This window comes from Scleropages formosus, chromosome 23 (genome assembly GCF_900964775.1).
Source record: "Scleropages formosus chromosome 23, fSclFor1.1, whole genome shotgun sequence".
In the NCBI taxonomy this organism is placed as follows: domain Eukaryota; kingdom Metazoa; phylum Chordata; class Actinopteri; order Osteoglossiformes; family Osteoglossidae; genus Scleropages; species Scleropages formosus.
This window is the reverse complement of record NC_041828.1, coordinates 8,134,680-8,150,704: the sequence shown is the minus strand read 5'-3', so window position 1 is coordinate 8,150,704 and position 16,025 is coordinate 8,134,680. Positions and strand designations below refer to the sequence as shown.

At 45.1% G+C, this 16,025-nt stretch overlaps 2 protein-coding genes across 8 annotated transcripts in view; both read left to right on the top strand.

Annotated features, from left to right (window-relative positions):
• Positions 1-5,714, top strand: part of osbpl3a (oxysterol binding protein-like 3a) — a 28,619-nt gene extending 22,905 nt beyond the window's left edge. For all 6 annotated transcript variants that reach the window (XM_018750418.2, XM_018750419.2, XM_018750417.2 and 3 more), the window contains exons 16-22: positions 466-529; positions 714-792; positions 957-1,101; positions 1,631-1,775; positions 2,053-2,179; positions 2,716-2,838; positions 3,823-5,714. In XM_018750418.2, coding sequence (XP_018605934.2) covers positions 466-529; positions 714-792; positions 957-1,101; positions 1,631-1,775; positions 2,053-2,179; positions 2,716-2,838; positions 3,823-3,919 — 780 coding nt within the window. In that variant the 3' untranslated portion in view covers positions 3,920-5,714. The remainder of the gene's footprint in view (positions 1-465; positions 530-713; positions 793-956; positions 1,102-1,630; positions 1,776-2,052; positions 2,180-2,715; positions 2,839-3,822) is intronic.
• A 1,521-nt stretch (positions 5,715-7,235) lies between these two features.
• On the top strand, positions 7,236-14,797 carry gsdmea (gasdermin Ea). 2 transcript variants are annotated; one of them, XM_018750235.2, is made up of 11 exons: positions 7,707-7,719; positions 9,039-9,210; positions 9,292-9,532; positions 9,812-10,004; positions 11,176-11,350; positions 11,448-11,568; positions 11,740-11,910; positions 12,601-12,728; positions 13,836-14,028; positions 14,240-14,313; positions 14,539-14,797. In XM_018750235.2, exons 3-11 carry the CDS (start codon positions 9,325-9,327, stop codon positions 14,767-14,769), a joined length of 1,494 nt encoding a protein of 497 aa, XP_018605751.2. In that variant the 5' UTR covers positions 7,707-7,719; positions 9,039-9,210; positions 9,292-9,324; the 3' UTR covers positions 14,770-14,797. The 2 variants fall into 2 exon arrangements, with proteins under 2 accessions (XP_018605749.2, XP_018605751.2); XM_018750233.2 differs by lacking the exon at positions 9,039-9,210 and having other exon boundaries at positions 7,236-7,719.
• Positions 14,798-16,025: the final 1,228 nt, after the last annotated feature.

The window sequence follows — 16,025 nt, the reverse complement described above, 5'->3', positions numbered from 1 at the left end:
GTGCTATCCTTCAATCGGGTTGTGTTCCAGGTCTCTAATCTGACCAGGGGAATATTCAGAGATCACACTGGCATATGTTCTTCTAACTTGTCCGCCAAGTGGGCCGGGGCTCCAGGCTGCAGCCTTGCTTAAAAAAAAAAAAAAAAAAAAAAACTTTGTTTTTCACCAAGAATTGCTGCTGTCATAGAGATATCTGATATCGCTTTCATGCCGTGGAAAAGGCTGACGGGGTGGAGCTGTTGACAGGCAAAGCAAGACAAGGTCTACCTTCATGACTACCAGACAGCCTAATGCTGTGGAAGGCATACTTGGTGTTATGTCTTTGTGAAGAACACAAAAAATAGGATAGCAGCAGTACAGGGTGCTTGATAACACTGTTCTGTGCCAAGTTATGTTCAAATCTCTTCACTATTTACTGATCGCATCTCACTAGAAAGCAAAGGGATGACTATAGTGTCACCGCAGGTCAGCCATCATCCTCCTGTTTCGGCATGCCATTCAGAGTCCCAGAACTTCACCTTCTGGCAAGGTAAAACTAGTTTTGTGATTATGCCATCCTGAATGTATGAAGACAGTAATATAGTTTTTGGTGTAGCTGTAGACCGGTTTTATCTGAGCATAGAGTATATGCATGTTTTAGGATACTATACAAATACAAAATGTTTTAAGTGCTGTGATTTGGTTGATAATACCCAACTGGCTGTGCCTTTCAGACATCCGGTGGAAGAATAAGTTCTGGGGGAAATCGATGGAAATTGTTCCGATGGGAAGCACGCACTTGGTTCTTCCAGGGTGAGCAACAGTGTGTTATTGGAGGAAGGTGCACTCCTGCTCTTGTTAATTAAGGCCTCTAGTTTTAATCCTCCGTAGTGCTCTTTGCCTGTGCTCTTCTTCCTCCCAGACCTTTCCTTTGCATTTTTCATGTCGAACAATCTGTTCCCCCCTACCCCCACCAGGTTTGGGGACCACTATGAGTGGAACAAGGTCACATCCTGCATCCACAATATTTTGAATGGCCAGAGATGGATTGAGCACTATGGCGAGATATCCATCAAGAACAGCAGTAGTGACATCTGCCAGTGCAAGATCACCTTCCTTAAGGTGAGTGTAGACCTTAATTTCGGTGCAACAGGTGTAGTCCTTCCCTAATTTAGAGTATTTATAAGCGTATGAGTGAGGACAGATCAGATGTTGGTGTTGTCAAGTGAACGACAGTCACACTAAGTCATACTGTTTAATGAGAAGATTTCAGCTCTCACCTCATTTGCAGGAGGATGCATCTATGTGTACAATATGGTCATCGTCCTTATGCTTTGTATGTTCCGTCTCTCCATTTTTGTCGTTTTTCTGGCCTGTACAGTTTAGTTTTATTTTTTTGTGTGTGATTTGTGAGTCTTCTGCTCAATCATTTTCAGAGGTGTGGCAATGGTTAATTCTTGTTGGTCATGTTTACCTGACATGGCAATCAATGTAGCGCTGATAGTGCCCCCTGCTGGAGAGGAAGAAAAACAATTAATTAATGAGCCGTGATCAGTAGGAATGCAGTTAATGTGGATACAACAAAAAATTATTTAAGCTGATGTGGTTGGCTTTACTGAAATAGTTGATGTGTTTTATGAAAATGGAACAGACAAAGCACTGGAACTCAGTCGTGAATGAGGTGGAAGGTGTAATCACAGACCAAACCGGGAGAGTCATGCACAAACTGTTTGGGAAGTGGAATGAGGCTATCTACTGTGGGGAGCCACCATCGGCCACCTGCATCTGGAAGGCCAGTGAGTGAAACATTTCTGTCTACCATTGTATTTTCATTTGTGGCAGTCGGCAATGTAGTGGATAAGTGGACAATGTCCCCCCCCCCCCCAAAAAAAAAAAAAAAAAAAAAACACTGTCCACTTATCCACCACACTACCTACTCCCACAAATGGGGGGTGGAATTGCTGCTATCCTTAAGTGTAAGCGATGCAACCAATTGGAAGCATTCTGTAGAAAAGTTTAGTAATGTGACAGAAGGTGCAACTAACTGAGACTATTCTAAATCTTTGTCATCAGATGCAATGCCTGCAGACTATGAGCAGTACTACGGTTTTACCAAGTTTGCTATGGAGCTGAATGAGCTGGATCCTGAACTGAAACCTTTGCTGCCCCCTACTGATACTCGCTTCCGAATAGACCAGAGGTGAGGCACCGTAACGCCAAACATGCCCTGTACATCCACGCTTGCCTTTTTGAGCTTTCTTCTGGCATAGTACTGTAGCATGTTAAACATTTTGTTACTGTAACAACCAGTATGTTTCAAAGTGTTTTCAGTCTGTGCATTTACAGATATTTTCATTTATTATTCGTGCTAATAGTTGAGCGTACTCCTAATTGCAGCGCATTCACATTAACAGTTCTCGGTCTGGTGCCGTTTTTGGTGGTTAGTGTTACTCATCTGAAAATGAAATATGAAAAACTTCCATCTAATAACACCAGCCTTTAACGTATTTTAACACTTGATGTTGAATGGCTTTGTCATGTTATCAGAGCAGCGGGAAAACTCGTGTAGCCCATAGCTCGGTCTCTCTGACATCATGCAGCAGTCTGTCACAACCAGTAGAATCATTTCTGACCTCAAGTCCTTAAAGGGCAGTATGATGGCCTCAGCTGGGCAGTTTGGTATTAGGACATTGCCTCTTGGTCTGTATGCAGAGCTTTGATTCGACTCCTTGCCAGGTTACTGGAGGAGGGGAACGTGGAGGCAGCCGAGGAGCAGAAACGGAGAATAGAACAGCTGCAAAGAGAGAGGCAACACGTCCTGGAGGAGAAAAACATGACACTTCAACCCCGATTTTTCAAGTAGGAAACGTCCTCCAGCCTCATGCTGACTATTGAGGGCACTCCTTCCTCCACTCCCTTCTTCCTTGCTTGCTAAGGCAATTTGAATGTGGTCCCTGAAATGGGCATATGTTGTTGCGCTATGCATCTGGTTGATGCTGGAGGACTACATGGTGTGCTGTTTACATCACAGCTGCACTCTTAAAACCCATTTTGAGTGGGATTTTAAATCACCACATTGCAAAATTCAAATTACTTCAAATAGAATGGCCTAGTTAGTAAGTTGCTGTCATTTTAGTGAACCAAGGTAGATTGAGAAAACACTTAAATACATTCGTGCAAGTAAAATATGTTCTCGTTTTGTGCATTTGTGAAACAACAAAATAAGCATGAATTTTATTTAGATTATATAGATAATATCCCTTCGTACTTAATTGTTCATGTGCAATTATTGATTAACACAAACTTATATGAGTATTCAATTTAAGGAGTAAAAATGATTGTTCAGCTACAGTACCAGGCAAAAGCATCAATGGGTACATGTGCCGGAACATTTTTTTTTAATGAGGCATGGATTAAAAGCCTGAGAAGGAAATCGGATATTTATTCTGAGGTTTTCTACACCAGTTCCCAGAGATTGACACTGCCGGCAGACTGCTTTGCTTTGACTCTTCTGTCCACTTTGTCTCATACACATTCTGTGGAATTATACAGATGTACTCAAAGTTTTGACTGGTACCTTATGTCATTTCAAACATGTAATACATTCGGTCAAGGCTGAGTAATGACTGACTCAGATGAAACAACGCTTGCATATTCTGGGCTTCCCAGGCACAAGATTACTACTTTCTGGTTTAGTCCATGTGTGTTTGTTTTGTGTGTCTCATTTTATCCTACTCTTGTACATATTTGATAGTTGGGCTTTAGTCACCTTGTGTTTAACCCTTAGTTGTTTGGTGTTCCCCCCCCCCCCCTTTTTTTTATTTTATTTTATTTATTATACAGGAAGTCAAGTGATGACACATGGGTGAGTAACAACACCTATTGGGAGCTGAGAAGAGACCCAGGCTTTGCAAACCTGGACTGCCCTGTGCTCTGGTGACTCGGTTCCTCTAGACATGGCTTCTTTTAGGTTTCCAGCTGTGTGTTCTGGTGGCAGCTGGTGAAGAAATTGTCATTTGACACACTCGGTCCTCCATTGTTCTTCCACTAAAAGTCAGAAGAATGTGCACATGATTTTAAAACCTTAGGAGAAGGTAGAGGAATTTCAAAAACTGTTGCAGATGATAATTGACAAAGCTTTTTTAGCGTATGCGTGAGCAATTTACAACTAGTGTGGTGTCCAACCAAAAATTAAGTATATTTCAAGAGACTACTACTACTGTACTTCTACTGTTTAAAATAATGAAAAATGACAAAGCTATGTCATTAAGAGCATCAAGCTCAAACCGAAATCACACCTAAAAGAAAATTACATTTATTGAGTCATACTGTGGGATGATTCTACACCTGGGTGGCTAGTTGTATTGCCTGATCTGTATAGTTTTAACTTTTTTCATTCTCTTATCGTTTATTTTTCGTTTCTTTCATTATGTATCTTGTTTTCCTTTTTGACATTTTTTTTATCTATACAATTGTACTTTTAATTGGTTATGGACCAAAAGAATGTATCACTCCTCTATCATCCAGTATTCAGTTTTATTAACCAAATTAGCCGTTTTTTTTTAAATCAGGTGTTGTTGCTTGTTACTGTTGTTGCACAAAATTATGAGCGGACTCAAGAAATCACGACTTGCCTCTTGCAAAATATGTTTAAGGAAGTGGAAATGCATAATTTTCAGTCCAAAGACTGACTCAAGGCGAAGAATAATTATAGAACACCAATGTGGATTCCAACGGACTCGGAGAAGCTGACCCGTAGCTCTAGAACTGCAAGCGGAAGGTAAAAAAGAACAGATTCAAACACAATTTCTTGCCTTAGACCCAGCGAAGACTATAAAGTGCTTAACATGTTTTTTTTTTTATTTTTTTATAAATACATTTTCAATGTAGTGCAGATATGGAAAACTGTCAATTCTATGTAAGCATTCCATAACGTGTGTATGTTGCATAAAGATAAATATGTATTGTCATAGTGTCCCAAATGGTGTAAAGGACACAAGACCCAGTCACTGGACTGCAAGCACACTCTAGTCGTCGCTGGTGATGCTATACGCTGTGCAGTACTCTGTTAGCTACTGGCACTTTGATATATTCTACCTCCTGACAGAAACGGCATCCATCAAGATGTAGTTTCGGTATATTCAGCCTAGCCTTACTAATTGCAAAAATACTTCCAACTGTAACATAAAATTAGAGCATATTTTAATATCTATGGAAGATCCCTGCTCCTTTTTAGGTTATTAAAATGTCTGCAAAATAATGACTTGCTTGTGTCTCAAAACTTCTGTTTTTTTTTTTTTCTTTTTTTCATAGAGCACTTTTCACAACTGAGTGGCACAGAGCACTGAACAGTGCTGTAATGTTAAAGTTACTACAAATACAATATTGCAGAAATAATAAATCTACTTAACAGTAGAGTAAGCCAGATGGGAACAATAACTCTCAATCACAGCCAAAGGGAGAAATTGTTTTGTGGCTGCCCATCCCTCCTTTCACTGGTACTTTTTGATATGAACTTATGAAATTTGATGGTTTTTTTTTTTTTTTAAATTATTGTACCTGTTCTAGTATGAGCCCAGGTCACCAAGAGGACTGTAGCTTTTTGCTGCTCTGTATTGGAAATTGCTGACTAAAATACTGGGGAATGTGTTTGTCTGTGTATGTCCATGCAAGAAGGTGGAAATGGCTTTGTGCAGCAAGAATAAAGGGTTGTAATACTATCTCCTCCAGAGGTGTGACACCAGATAGTATGTGTTTGGGTGGGGTTGCTGGTTTGTATGTGCAAACTTGAGTTTGTGTTCGCCTGGCCATTCATGTGTGGTGGACATGATAAGGCTGAGCATCTGCTACTAATCTGCAGCATTACCCTACGATGGAGGGCTTTTCTTGGCCGCTGTGATGGAGTGAAGCTGTTTTCCATAACTTTCCAGCTGGTTCTCTCCTCCCTGCATAGCATTGTTTTTGCCTGAGACTCAGGAGAAATTCTGATTGGATTCTTTGGTTGTATTTTCTGTTTTTAATCTGTTCTACTCATGGCACGAGCAATGGCTGGTGGAAGAGTGCCACTCAAATATCTCTTCTAGAAATACCTACCCTGGAAATACCTTTTATTTTTTCCATTCACTGAAGTCTGAAGCTACCCTGATGCAACGTGCTGCAAAACACTCCATCTGGAAGTGTTTAAGGAGAATGACGAGAGCTTTTTTCAAGCGTGGTCTCCGCAGGCAGCGCGGCACTGTGCACCGTGTAGCTCCCACCCAGCACTTCTCCCAGGACGAGGGTCATCCTGACCGCACTGCCTACGACGAATAATTTTTTACATCAGCTTCAAGTTCCCTTTCTTGCAATTCCTTAATTGCATTATTAAGGACATATGGTGATATTTTGCCAAATGTAACGTCAGTTTTACTCCTTTCAAGTCCAAAATTTCTAACTGTTGAGAAATATCTCAAAGGAGAAACAAATGTTCCCTTTTTTACTGTGACTGATTTGATGGCAAGAGTAGGCTTCAGCCTTTCGCTTTTGCCCCAAAAAACCGTACAGCAGGGGAGTGCTGTCCTCGTACCCTGTCACTGGTACATTCCTTTGTTCTGATTCACAAAATACCTCGTCTGAGGAGGAAGTAAACTGATCTGTTTCAGCGCTTCCCTTTATTAACATCTGTACACTGGAGAGTAGCTGTTCGGGTGTGAGCCGGACGGTGTGTTCAGGGAGGCTCTCTCGCTCTCTCTCGGCTAACTGTTTTTGTAGTCTTCGTGGTATTTCCTAGTCATTCCCAGCAAAACTTGTATACGCTGGGTGTTAGTTTTAACACACGCTGTTCAGTTAGAGGGGGTCGCGGCAGCACAGCGGGTTTGAGCGGGGCCTGCTCTCTGGCAGGTCTGGGGTTCGAGTCCTGCTTGGGGTGCCTTGCAATGGACTGGCATCCCGTCCTGGGTGTATGTTTTCCCCCGCCTCCAACCTTGCGCCCTGTGCTGTCGCATTAGGCTTGGGATAAGCGGTTTCATACTGTGTGCTTGTTTAGTTAGATGTTACTGCTAGAATAAGAGTATTTACATTTGATTTATAAACACACACACACACACACACATTTTCAGAACCGCTTGTCCCCTACGGGGTCACGGGGAACCGGAGCCTACCCGGCAACACAGGGCGTAAGGCCAGAGGGGGAAGGGGACACACCCAGGACGGGACGCCAGTCCTATAAACAATTATTTTAAAAAACTGAGCAGAGAAATCTAATAATCATAAAAAAAGTGACCGTTTTAATTTATAACCTTCTGTAATTTATGCCTTAACCTACAAGGAAATATGTAAATATTTATGATATGCAGTACATTTTGGACTTTTTCTCATTTTCCCATTGCAATCACTTATGAAGCGCTAGAGCCACCATTGACGACGGTGTTCTTTCCCGAGCAAAGCAAAGCGGATGATAGAACATCACAAATTTCCCCTTCACGTTTGCTGCTTCGAGGAAAATTTGACAGTTGTGAAAGATCCTGCCTCCGCCGTCTGCCAGCCGGCGAACTGCGTCTTTAAAAAAATTTCCTGGAAGCGCAAGCTCACTTCAAAGAGTATGGTTTGATTGACAGTCTTTTGGCTCTATCAGAATAGGCCGAGCCACAAGCGCACCAATTAGAACAGCGATGGGCGGGTCTTGGGGGGGCAGCCCTTTTTTTGTAAACAAATGTCGCTCTTTTGACGGCTGCGCGTGCAGTAGCTGAGAAGACGCGGAGGGTGAGTGTCGCTATTAAAAACAAGCTTTCAGGTGCCACCTTAATTCTGTCTGTTTTATACATACATTCTTTTAAATGTTCTGCTGTGTAACGAATGTTTTACTTGAATTCGTTTTATTAAGTGCGATCGTGTCTCCAGCCACGTGCTTGTGCTTCTTCATGGCGATGATGCGATGGTGGAAAATTTGCAAACAAACTCGGAACTGACAATGAATGTAAAAGTAATACTTTCAACTATTTAAACAGCGAGATATTTTAGTGGATAGTTATCTTGGGTACAGGAGAAGGAATCGAGGTAGGGACATTCTCGTTATGAGTCCAGTGCTTTAATCACTGCGCCACCTGCTGCCCTTCCAGGGTACTGCATCCGAGTAATGCAGATACTGTATACCAGCTTGTTTATAAAAACCTTTTATATGACCTCATGGTTATTTAGCGGATGGCAGGAGTCAGCAATTTGTCTGTAATTAAAAACATACATAGCTGCTTTTGTGTGGTTACAACATTAATTTTCATGTTATATAATATAGAATTAATATGGAATATATTAATTTAAATGCTATATCAATAGTAAAAGAGAAAACATAGCAGCTATGACAGTCTGTTTACCAGAAGAACTGGAAATTACATTGAGTTACATTTAAAGTGTCTGATGATATGAAATATGACCGTTTTGACCTTGCAGTATAATAGATGTACTTATTGTGTGTACATATATGTATATATAATGTATGGATGTGTGTGTATGTATATATGTGTATGTATATATATATATATAAAATATATACTGTATATATGTGTATGCTGTTCTACTTAAATTTTTCCACACCTATGAAGGTACCTTTTTTTTTTTTACTATTCACATGAGGGAATTTTTCAGTGTGCTTTCAGAAAAAGGAGGGCAGCAGGTGACACAATCTTTACAGTCTGAAGGTTTCTGGTTTTGAATCTCCTCCTGCTGTGCTTCCCTTGATCAGGGGACTTGAATCGATACAGTGATGCCACGTTCTATAAATGGGTAAATTGCCGTAGACTCGATTACGGGACTTTAGAAGTGACCTTCGGTAAATGTGTCAGAGAAATAATGGTTGATAACGTATGCTGACATAGATTTGGTGACTAGTTTCAGGAGATATTCGATGACCTGGCAGCCCGTAAAATGGAAGTTGTCTGCTTGGAGATACTGCTTCGCGGCATCCTCCAACTGTCACATCGGTAGCCTTTAGCACATGGGTTACGAAAGGTCTCGTGACTCATAAGCTCTCTTTGACTGTCTCACACAAAGTTTGACACGCAACCTCCTTGTTTGGCTCATCCTAGCGGTCACAGTAATTAAATATGCAGCTTAGGTACAGCTGCTCTGCAGGCATGAAATGAGTAATTAACGTTGGGACGGCGGTACGTCGCTGTGCCTCCTGGACGGATGGAAGGAGGTCCTTCTGGAGAGCTGTGATTGCAGCGGAGGGCAAGCGTTCGGCTTAAGTAGCTTTCGGTGAGTCCGTTACGGCGAGAACCGAAAAGTGAGGGGATGAAGTCGTCTCGCTCTAATTGCGCGGATGCTCTCTGCTTCCAGTGTCGGGAGATCAGCTCCACAGCCTCACTGGAGATGTTCGCAAAGGCCACAAAGAACTTCACGAAGCAGATCGACCCAGACGGGTGCCTGATCCCCGTCTCCCGACTGAACAACTCCGACAAGCTGGACATGCTGTCGCTCGTCATCAAGCGCAATCCGTTCTGGTTCTGGCAGCGGCCCAGATATTTGCCGACCGACTTCACTCTGAGCGACGTGCTGCTTGGCGAGGCCATTCGCCCAGGTACACACACGCATTGTCTGAAACCACTTGTCCCAAATGGGGTCATGGCGAACCGGAGCCTAACCCAGCAACACAGGGGGTTAGGCTGGAGGGGGAGGGGACGCACCCAGGACGGGACGCCAGTCCATCGCAAGGCATCCCAAGCGGGACTCGACCTCCAGACCCACCAGAGAGTAGGACCCGGTCAAACCCGCTGCGCCACCACACCCTCCTCTGCTAAGAAGTGCTTGCTTGCACATGTACCAAAGTGACACCAAGCTGCTTTATCTTGATCTTTAGATGTGGCCGAGTCCGACTTTCTGAAGTACGAGGGGATGTACTCGGACAACCTGGCAGGGAAGATCGATGCAGGCTTGGGAAGGGTCGGCCTCAACCTGGAAGGAAAGGGCAGCTCCAAGCTTCAGTCCTCTTTCGGCCACCTAAAGAAGCAGGAGGTGGACGTCCAGAATCTGCTCTTTGCTTCCAGAGACAGGTGAGGACACACCCCCCGCACACTCCACACTCTTCGAAGCAGGAGAAGAACAACGGGACACCGGTGCCACAGCTATGGCTTCTTGGCTTCTTAACTTCTTAACCCCTGAATATGAGCTTGTGGAAAGCAAAGAGAAAATCTGTGCAGATGTGTTGATGTAAGCAGATCTGTAGTGAGTTCATAGCGCAGAGCACCCTGAAGAGTCTTTTCCAGAAGGGACTGGGCTTGGAAGAGGAACTGAAAAATGTTGTGGGCACCTAGTTCCTTCATTCGGGTCACTATGCCATTCGCTGACTGGGAGGGAAATGCGTCCTGTCTTGTAACTTATTGCTGTTTCACAACTTTGTGCTCTCAAGGGCTTCCTTAAACCTACTACTACATTGTCTTTGGAGATACTTTCTAGTTCTCCTTTATAGTCTCGTTCTACAGGTCTCTTATCTAAAAGATGTAAAATTGCATCATCGCAGGGAATCCGCAGGTTTTCCCCTTCTGCAAACTGAGTTATATGGTACGGGGTTTCTTTGATGTCATGGTAGCCATGAAGGTAGATGCTGATTTGAGCATTGTCAGGTTCTCTAATTTTTGAGCGTTGTCAGAAGGTTGAGTATTTTCGTGTTCTCAGATGGTTGAGTTCTAACATTCTCACATGGTTGAGCTTTCTCAGGTGTTCACATGGATGAACTTTGGTTTTCAGATGGTTGTGTATTTTCATGTTCTCAGATGGTTGAGCTTTCTCAGGTGTTCACATGGGTGAACTGTGTTGGGTTCTCAGATAGTTGCCAGTTCTAATGTTCTCAGATAGTTGACAGTTGTAACGTTCTCAGATGGTTGAGCTTTCTCAGGTTCTCACGTGGATAAATTTTGTCAGGTTCTCAGATGGTTGACAGTTCTGATGTTCTCAGGTGGTTGAGCTTTCTCAGGTCTTCACATGAATGAACTTTGGTTTTCAGATGGTTGTGCATTTTCACGTTCTCAGATGGTTGAGCTTTCTCAGGTTTTCACATGGATGAACTTTGTCAATCTCAGATGGTTGAGCCTTCTCAGTATCTCAGATAGTTGAGCGTCAGATGGATGAATGTTGTCAGATTCTCACATGGTTGAGGGTTGTGTGTTTCTGAGAAGTTTGATCGTCATTCTAAGAAATTGCCTTTGGTTCTTACGGTACCTGCAGGTTACTGAATCTGGACCACTGCCTGGTGCAGCAGACCCGGGAGAAGCGGAACGACGTGTTCGGGGTCCTAAAAGAAAGGATCTTCACCACTCAACCATGCTCCATCACACAGGAGGTCATGGGACAGGGCTCCTGCGGGGCCGTGTTTGGTTTGCTTGGACCCCAGGACGTGCAGGTAGGAGAACGTGAATGCAAAGCAGATGAGCTGCTGCTTTCTCGGGTCGGGTGACCCTGCTCCCTCAGTTAACTTTGCGTGTGTTACTGCTGCTCAGGTGTCGGTGAGGGAGAACGGAAACATGGAGAAAGACAGCAATGTCTCCATGGAGATCCCTCCACACACAGTCATAGCGTACAGTATTATCGAGCTGGAAGTGAAGCGCGGGGGGCAGTATGGTGAGCCTCTCTTCCTCTGTGTGTGTGTGTGTGTGAATCTATCTGCATTTCAACATATGTAGTTTGTCTGGTGACGGTTCTGTTCTCCAGCAGCACACATGCAGTGGCTCAGAGGAGCATCAGTCTGTCCTGTGTTCATGATGATGTTCCCCGTTTCTGTGTGTTGGCCAGAGCTGTGTCTGCAGCCCGACACTTTGGGTGGGTTTGAGGCCGACTCTGCGGAGGCGGACCCCCTGTGCATCTCTCCCCTGGACGTGGTCCTAGTAGACGGGCCGATGGCGGCTGGTTTGCGGGACGAGCTCCTGATTCCTGGCAACGCGCCGCTCAGCATCCTGGACGAACGTAATGCAGACATTCCCGTGTTTTCCGCGTGTGTGAATTTTTGCGTGTCGCGCTGTTCGTGCTGTCGGCCGCCTGCCTGTCTCTCGGCGTTTTCTTCGATCTGCGCACATCTGATTTCGACGTTGTTTTGCGTATCCGTGGATACGTTGTATTACGTGTGGCCGGTGGGAAGTGAGTAGAATAGCAGTGCTGTAATTTCTAGGAGGGAAGAAATTAATCTCCTCTGAATTATGACAAAGATCTTTGGTTATGGGAAAAATATGTGTGAGAAATCACTTTAATTGCTGTTACATCTTTCTTTCTCTGCTGAGAACTATAGTTCCCACGTCACGGGCGCATGAGCATAATCACATTTTCTGCTTTTATACCACAATCGCATTTATTCGCTCTGCACGTGCGTTTCTCCAAAGTGACGCACATGTCCAAAAACGATACCCCAGCAGACAAGAGACGTGTACCTGCAGACACGTGAGCCTTGAGTGCAGTCAATCCGTCTCATACCGCAGTATAAACCGCTGTATCTGCCATTGGTTAGCGCCTAAGAGCAGTGCTTTACCACATATTTGACAGCATGGTCAACTGGGGGTCATCTGAAAAGGAAAGGAAGTGGTTGAAGTTTGGAAAAATTTCTCTTTTTTGGTCATCGTTTCGTTAAAAAAAAGTCCTACTTGTCTCTTCTCAACTCAAAAGACCTGCAGAAGCTGAAGGCCTATCTCCAGCAGCTGGCTGACCTCCCGGCGCCGACCCGGTCCGGCCTGTTTCTCCTCCTGAAGCGGGTCCTAGCAGACAGAGCGGCGCTCGGTGCCTTGGACGCTGTGGTGAGTGACAAGGACGACAGCCAAAGGAGCGGCGCCTCTTAGGTCCCTCAGCCCCATGGCGGTGCGGCAGCAGTGGCTAGAGCTGGCACTTGGTAATCGGCGACCCGGGTTCGAATCCCCACTCCTGCTGTAGAACCCTTGATTGGGGAACTTGCCCTGAATTGCTACGGTCAAAATTATTCCCCGGTATAAATAATTGCGTAAACCTTTGTAAGTAGCTTCATGTAGTAAACTTGCCATTGAGAGTTGCTTTGGAGAAAAGTGTGAGATGAATGAAAAATGTATATTTTCCTTCAACTCAATGGTGTCACGCTGAGCTGAACTATGCTCACTTGCACAGCGATGGTCCGCGTAGACAAGTACACACTCTAAGTGTGGGTGGCACATGGGCACAGCGAGTGACGCTGTGGTCTCACAGCGCCTGGGTGGTGTGAGAGGATGTGGGTTCGATCCCCGCTCAGTCTGTGTGGAGTTTGCTTGTTCTCCCCATATCTGTGTTGTTTCCCCTCTGGGTGCTCTGGTTTCCTCCCACAGTCCAAAGACATGCTGTTCAGGTTCCCCCATGGTGTGTGAGTGACAGAGAGTGTGTGTGTGTGTTCCACTGATGTATGGATGAGTGACCCAGTGTAAGTAGAGTATCTAGCAGTGTAAGTCACCACGGTGAATAAGGTGTGTGGGCTCGTAACACTACGTAGAGTTCACTGGAAGTCGCTTTGGACAAAAGCGTCTGCTAAATAAATAAATATAAGTGACAACTTTAAGTGAAATCCTGGTAGAAGCAGCTGGTAGTTGGAGCTGCTGCCTTTGAACCCAAAGGTTGCAGGTTCGGATCTCACCTCCAGCTGTAGTACCCTTGAGCAAGGTACCAACCCTAAATTGCTTCAGTACAAAAATTGCTCAGCTGTATAAATGGGTAAATCGTTATAAGTAGCTTAACGCTGTCAGTCGCTTTGGAGAAAAGTCTCAGCTAAATGAACACGTGTAAACGAAATCCTTGTAAGAGCAGCTCCCGATTGGAGCGATGAGACTGTAAAGCTCACTTTCCTCACTGCATTTGGACCCCATATGGTGCTGAAATGGGTAAGATTATCCCTGCGTTCTGCACAGCTGGACGAGCGGTGTCGGGGTGGGACGCCTGACCCGGGAGACCCGGAACAGTCCCCTTCTCTGAAGCACGCGGTGAGAGATCTTCTGGAAATTCTCCAGCTGAATCGGCAGGATCCGATCCAGGCCGGTGGCTATAAGTCCCAGGACTCGTCCCCCCTCACGGCCGCGTACCTCCTGATCAGCGCCATGGAGGGTGAGAGCACCTTCGAACACCTGGAACCCGAGCTGTAACGCATCAAGTAGCGTTAATGCCTTTTCCTTCTCTTTGTCCTCATCGCTCATTCGTGATGTCGGCGTGGTGACCGTATATTTAAGCTTCCCGAACACCTCGACGCGCTAACCCGCCCCGATCTGTTCGAACCCCGAGCGTTCCTTCCCGCGTTCATTCTTGCGCATCCTTCCAGAGATGAGCGATGTCGGCCTCGCCCAGCTGGAGTGGTTTTGCAGTCCCCCCAACCTAAAGGCCCTGAACAGCCTGGTGAGTGAAACGGAGAATGACGGACTGTTAGTGATCCGAAACTGAACGAGCGAGCGTATCGCAACTGCAGTCAACTGACGGCGTGCTCAGAACTCACCTGTGTGCTACATACTGAGGGCGAAAGTGTGTGTGTGTGAGAGAGAGAATCTGAGCAAGTGATGTGAACGCAGGCGCCCCAAACCCCCCCACCTGTGGTTGATCATTAAGCACATACTGTTCACACAGGTGAGCCGCCTGCTGGTGGGCGGGGAGTGTAACCTCCAAGACCCGCTCCTGAGCTCCCTGGTCGGCGAGGAGGCGGCGCGAAGAACGGAGCGGCTCTTCCTGTCGTCTAACGTTGAGCTGCGAACGGAGAGGGGCCGACTGCGGGCAGAGACCGGTCCGCAGCCCGGACTCCTCCCGCTGGTCATGTGCGTGACCATTCAGGGCTTGGCCTCCCTGGGCACTGGACAGTAGGCCACCTGTGAAGCTCTGTGTGTGTGTGTGTGTGTGTGTGTGTGTGTGTGTGTGTGTGTGTGTGTGTGTGTGTGTGTGTGGTGTGCGTGATGTTTTTTGACCGAAATACAGATGTACTTCGGTACCAGTGTAAGCTTTTATATTAAGGTAATAGGAGTTATATATACAGCACACAGGTTTGTTTTCAGATGTAAATTACTATAAAACCATCGCACCGTCTTAGACGCAATTTTAACATTTAATTTTATTGCATTTTGCTTGAAAAGCAGGCACGATACCAAAATGAAGCTTTGCACTTACGGCATTTTTACTTGGAGGAAGCGGCTCTGGATAGGAGGTCCTGCCTAAGAATGGAAAGCGTTGGTTCGGACTCCGCGACGTTGTACCGTCCTGACGGGAGCGAGCCGCCCTCAACCGGGGATAACGCGGCGCACGTGACAGCGAAGCACTTTAGCCTTCCATAGCGTGGATGGCGCGGCGGAGCGAGTTCGCCGAGCGACCGACTGAGCTCCGCAGTACTGACAGCGTTTGATTTCAATCAAACGATATCGTTTTTGACATTCCTCGTTACGATTGCGCTCGTTCCCCGCGTTCGGTGTCGGCTCGCGGTCTCGGGAAAACATCCTCCTCCTCATCCGCACCTGCCGCGGATGCATTAGGAGGAATGTATGAATTTTACTTATTACTAAATCAAACAAGAACAGGGCCTGCGGTAAACTTTGTATTTTTTTTTACCAGTCATTAAGTGCTTTTGGTTTGTGAAAATAATTTGTAGCTGGAGTTATAGAAACACAGAAATTCATATTATTAGTTTGCAAAATGAGTATGTTTAACACATTTTTCTACAAAGCTTTTTTATATATTTTTTACAGTTTTTTTTAAGCTGTTGTATATAATAACTTTTGGCTGCTACTTGCATTACACTTTAAAGGTATGGTTTTCACTCTTTTTGGAAGAACCTTATTTTTATATGATTTTTTTTAAACTTTTTATTATATGAATGTGAATGATTGTAGCCGTTTACATAATATGTTTAATAAAGCACCGGTTTGGTTCATTGTGTTGACGTCTGCATTCACGGTGGAGAACGTGTACGAAGTTTGCATAATATTCACAAAGGGGAATGTACAATTTCTTTTTTCCCCCCCCTCCTGGAAACATGAAACAGACGGGGGGCATGGTGGGTTCACCCGGTGCCCACTCTCCGGGGGGTCTGGGCTTCGAATCCCGTTTGGGGTGCCTTGCGATGGACTGGC

Bases quoted from the DNA above. Each gene is read 5' to 3' on its own strand.
- gsdmea (XM_018750233.2), top strand. From the start codon at position 9,325: ATGTTCGCAAAGGCCACAAAGAACTTCACGAAGCAGATCGACCCAGAC. The intron at 9,533-9,811 runs GTACACACACGC...CTTGATCTTTAG, and splicing joins TGGCGAGGCCATTCGCCCAG to ATGTGGCCGAGTCCGACTTT. The intron at 14,029-14,239 runs GTGAGAGCACCT...GCATCCTTCCAG, and splicing joins CCTGATCAGCGCCATGGAGG to AGATGAGCGATGTCGGCCTC.